We start from the raw sequence: 5,378 nt of genomic DNA, 5'->3' as shown, positions 1-5,378 counted from the left end.
CATCAGTATAATGACTGACTGGTAATCTGTAAACCCTAAGCTGCACCATACTTCTCATACAGTGCAAAAAAGATATATACAGTATATTTTGCCAATGTGTTTGTTGCTAGCCTGCAACAAACTGCAAGGCTTAATAGAGTTATTTGAATAGATCAAATTTAAATAAGGTTAATGCCATTCTTTTAGGTTATCGCTGCACATAAAACATTTCACCCCACCACTGTAAATAATGTTTCTTTGAATCAATACTATAACATCCGCAACAGCTGCACATAAACACAAACACACTTAAGCATCACATGCACATGCAACTAGTATGTAGAATAATGAAAGACAATGGGGCGGGAGCAAAACACAAGGATTCATTTGACCTGTTCTTGCCACATACAGAAAATGAGTTTTTGTTCAGTGATTGGAGGAAGAGTGTCAGTCACATGATTTTAAAGGTAGTATTTATATAAAGTCATGTGAAGAGAGTTCCTAAGCCATTTGTTAATGTTTCATTGAACTTCATATCTGCTCATATTGCTCATCACAACATGGTACAGCTTATTTTTCTTGGGGCATTATTGGGTCTCTTCAACAATACTCTATGCTATTTTTGTGGTCTCTTCTGCAATATTATTATTCTGAAAATATTTTTTTTCTGCAATATGTTACAAAGTAGTTTTTCTGCTAAATGCAACACGGAACCTAGATGGGACAGAGACAGTATTTTGTTTAATATAATATGTAGCAGGATTTTAGAATTAATTTTGCTTAATTCTATTGGGGCAATTTCTGCTTTGTAATTGAGAATGTTTCCAGGCATCCAATAGCTGTTAAAAACAAAATTTTATATTTACATTTGTTGTAATTGAAAAATTTGTGGCCACATATATTTACCTTTCTTATGTTTACTTTTTATCTCATGTAATGGCATTTCAAAATTTTACATTTGATGTAAAATTGATACAAAACAAATATCTCTTTTCCTCACTCAGCTGAGACTGTTTGTGTTGCTGTCAGTAGTGATCTACTGTAATGCCTGCTACGTGCAAGTGTCACCCACTGAAGATAGTCAGACAGATACCACTGATGGACCAGAAGGTGATACGAAGTGTTTGTGTATGTTAAATGTGTGTTTTTGTATTTATTATTTCTTTCTGAGATCAAAGTTATACAATTCCCATTTCTGTTGTTCATTCAGGTTGTCTTGACTCAGAGGGACAAATCCATGAATTGTACACTGAATGGGAGTGGAACAGTCACAACTGTGTATGTGTGAATTTTGGGACAGTCTGTTGCCAAAGGTATATTTGCATTAAATACTTGTTTAATTTTAATTTATCATCAGATTTTAGTTTGTAATAAAGCTGTGAACACTTTACCACTAAATATAGTATACTGTAGCCCACTTTACAAACCCACACTGTAAAAAAAAATCCTGTTTTAAAAAAAAACAACAAAAAAAAACTGGCAGCTGTGGTTGCCAGAATAATTATGTAAAATAAATACAGTAAAAAGAACAACCTGTAAATTTTACAGTTTAAAACTGTTGTAATTTACATGACGACGATGGCACTGTAAAAAAAAAAAAAAAAAAAAAAACCTTCATAAACTTGATATTAGCCTTTTGAAACTGTAAAAATCTGCTTTTTACTTTATAAGGTATTTGTTAGTCACCGTAGTAACTACAGAAGTGCACATGATGACATGAGGTTCAACAATAATGATTCTTCCAGGAGCAATGACTAATAAATATGTAGAGACAGTGCTCAGTTGCACTCACACAAACACTAAACACCATCAGGGTAACACATGTGAAATTTAAATAATGGAGTAAACATTAACTAAACTACATCAAATATAAAACAGAACACCTCAATGTATGTAACTGGTATTAAAAATAAGAAGAAACATAACTATTCCCATAAAATATAATGAAATGTAATGGGTAAAGCAGGGAATTCTGGGAATGCCCAATTATTGTTTTTTACTGTAATTTTAACAATAATTTACTGTAAAAAGTACATGTACTCTCTTGTTAAACAATGTCAATTTTTACCATTAATTATACAGGAAAATCATACTTTTTACCTCAAAAAATGTAATTTTTACAACATTTTAGTCCTTTAAAATATATATATATATATATATATATATATATATATATATATATATATATATATATATATATATATATATATATATTTTTTTTTTTTTTTTTTTTTTACTGTAAATGTTACAGTTAATACACGTTAATCAATTAACATTTTATTTCTGTAGCATTTTTACAGTCTTTTACTGTTAAAATTACAGAATTTTTTTTACAGTGCACTAAATACATGTTCTGTTTTAGCATCTCTAGCAAACAGTTCTCATTTATAGAGCACATGAATCTTCATTGCAGTGGGGGTAAATTGGTTTCTTTTGAATTAGATGACCTAACCAAACACTATTATGCATATTGTTTGTATTGCCTTTAGAGGACAATTTATGCACATAAAACACTTTCTCTAACCAATCAAAAAACTCCAAGTTGAGGTTATCATGGGGACTGATTCAATGGATTAGCCAAAATAATGTTTATGGATAGCAATTTTCAGATTAATTTCTGTTTATAGAAATTCTAATAGTGAAGAACCTGTAATTACTCCAATTAAATGAAACAGAAGAAACAGATTCATAATTGAGCATTTACTCACGTTCTTCAATTAACAAAGATGCTTATAATAACATGTCATAAAATGTAATTGTGTGATATGATTTCTTGATTTCATTTCCAATAAAAAACACAAAGGAATTAATCCTCCTATTAATCTTCCTTTCTGCTTAAGCATACATGTTTGTTTTGAAACAGATTTGGTGAAGACAGCAGCCCACCTGAACTCATCAGCAGACCTGGAATCATAGCTGATGACTTCAGAATGTTCACTGAATTTGAAACTGAGGCAGAAGAAACACCAAAGTAACATCATGAACAACAACATTTATATATATATATATATATATATATATATATATATATATATATATATATATAATAAAATACACTACTGTTCAAAAGTTTGGATTCACTTTGACATTTTTGTGTTTAAAAGAAATGGATGCTTTTCTGCAAGGTAGGATTTAAATTATCATTTGTAAATTATTATTACTGTTTGAAATAACTGTTTTATATATTTATTCATTTAAAAAAACTATTTTTAATCATGATGGCTAAGCCCCATTTCAGCATGTTCAGCTCTCAATGCAGCTAGTGGAGTTTTCCTAAGTGAACAGAAAGTTTGATGAGACCGTATTTATTCCAATATAAATAGTCTTTTGTAACATTATAAGTGTCTTTACTGTAATTTGTGCTCAATTCAATGCATACTTGGTCAATAAAAGTATCGAATTCTTTCAACAACAACAAAATTCATAGTGATTCCAAACCACTGAATGGTAGTGTGGATGTCACTTGTAAAATGCAAGGCAAAATCTGTCTGCAAAAACTATAAAGTTTTCAAATGAAAGAAACCATTCTGTGAAATATTTGTGCTGGGTTCTTTATGTGCTACCCATTTGTAATGTGTAAAGATTTGATTTATAAATTGCATTTTCAACTAGATAAGTTTGCTTTAATGGCACAAAACCATTAATCTGCTCTTTTGTGTGTGTGTGTGTGTGTGTGTGTGTGTGTGTGTGTGTGTGTGTGTGTGTGTGTGTGTGTGTGTGTGTGTGTGTGTGTGTGTGTGTGTGTAGTGAGATCGTTCTGCAGGAGGATGTACGGGCAGCGAGAGGAGGATGAATGTGATTCCTCAAACCCACCAGAAACCATTGCCATGAAATAGTGAAATAGTCATTCACTATTTGATAATTCTCTTCGAAAATACACAGCTAAACCCTGCTGAATGAGCAGATTTATGGAGCATTTAAATAAATAAACAGACCTATGAGCAAACAGTATTTGTGTTTTTCTGAAGAAAAAAGTGTTAACTTCAATTATAAAAACATCAGGCCTGTTGTTACCTGTGTAAACCAAAGAACATGAAGAGGACATGCAGTACATGTTTCCTGACATATTCAGTAAACACAGAATTGAAATACAGGGTTACGCATATACAGCAGGGTTAAGATTCTGCAACTGATAATACATCAACACAAACACTCCCAAGCAATATTGGAAGTAAAGTAACTAGTAAGTAGACCAATTAAAGTAGACAATGGGGTGGAGGGCAGAAGACCAGGATTCATTTGATCTGTTCTTGCTAGTAAAAGTTACTGTTTAATTATTGGAGGAAAAATGTGTCAGTCATGCCTGACTGTAATTTAAAGGTAATGCTTACAACAGTATGTAAGTCCCTAATGCACTTGTTGATGTTTCATTGAACTTCACTCTTCTCATATTACAAACCTCATCTCACCACAACATAGTACTATACAGCTTTTTTACTATACTGCTTATTAAGGGCAGTGTTATGAGGCCTCTTCCATAATAGGATCCAATGCCATTTGGGGGTTTCTTCTGCACTGTTTGATAGTGTGTTTTTTTTCTATTGCAATTTGAGATAATGCACTTTTCTGTCAAATGCAACTGGGAACTTATATGGGGAAAAAACTTTTTTAATACCCTTTCTGTTATTTTTGGTCAATTGTTGATAAAAACAAAAATAAAAACAGATATATAATTCTAATCACGAAAAGCACGAGTGAGGTTAAAGAGAGTCCTCTCGTTAATATGTGATCATTTACAGACACTTTTAACAGAACAATGCGCTCTTATGAATTCGATATCGAATGTAATCGGAATCGGAATCAAATTGAGAGCTTGTGAATATGAATCGAATCAGGAAATCTGTTTCAGTACTAGGGGTTGCATAAACTAGTGGTCTAGTCGACTATAGTAACTAATGTAGCCATAACTGTTTGCATGAAGTCGACTAGTCGCTTTCCACCTGATTTACAAAACGTGTCTATGGGAAATACAATGGGTGGCGGATTTCCAAAACGTAGGAAGGAAGACTTTCATATTATTGAGGAAAGCTCTACCTGATTTGTTAGGGTTAGGTTGAGGGGTTGGGTTATTGTTTCTCTGAGCAATCATGTAGCACTTTCTTGATGAATATTACCAAATAGTCCAATCAGTTATCGCTGTACTCATGAATATAAATGACTCTTTCCCTGCCATCCAACTCGCGGATGTGAAGGCTATAGTGATGGGAAGATTGGATCATTTTACTAACTTGAATCTTTGTGTCTCGTTCAGCAAAATGAACAAATCTTTATTCAAGTAATTTCGTTCATTTGAGCAGAATTAAATTACAATGTTACATTTTCAATAGCCAAATCCCCCCCAACACGTCTACTTACGCAAACTTTGATTATAGTCCCAATAAGGAAAAATTGATAATGCA

At 32.2% G+C, this 5,378-nt stretch overlaps 1 protein-coding gene across 1 annotated transcript; it reads left to right on the top strand.

The window, feature by feature from the left end:
- Positions 1 to 485: 485 nt before the first annotated feature.
- On the top strand, positions 486 to 3,920 carry si:ch73-288o11.4 (uncharacterized). Its single transcript, XM_051722118.1, has 5 exons — positions 486 to 542; positions 984 to 1,089; positions 1,190 to 1,292; positions 2,843 to 2,950; positions 3,727 to 3,920. The coding sequence occupies exons 1-5, from the start codon at positions 540 to 542 to the stop codon at positions 3,770 to 3,772; spliced, it is 366 nt and encodes a 121-aa protein (XP_051578078.1). The 5' UTR covers positions 486 to 539; the 3' UTR covers positions 3,773 to 3,920.
- The last annotated feature ends 1,458 nt before the right edge of the window (positions 3,921 to 5,378 follow it).

The sequence above is a fragment of the Myxocyprinus asiaticus genome, chromosome 17 (genome assembly GCF_019703515.2).
Source record: "Myxocyprinus asiaticus isolate MX2 ecotype Aquarium Trade chromosome 17, UBuf_Myxa_2, whole genome shotgun sequence".
NCBI classification, from domain to species: domain Eukaryota; kingdom Metazoa; phylum Chordata; class Actinopteri; order Cypriniformes; family Catostomidae; genus Myxocyprinus; species Myxocyprinus asiaticus.
The sequence above is the reverse complement of the archived record's forward strand: the minus strand, read 5'-3'. Positions and strand labels throughout refer to the sequence as shown.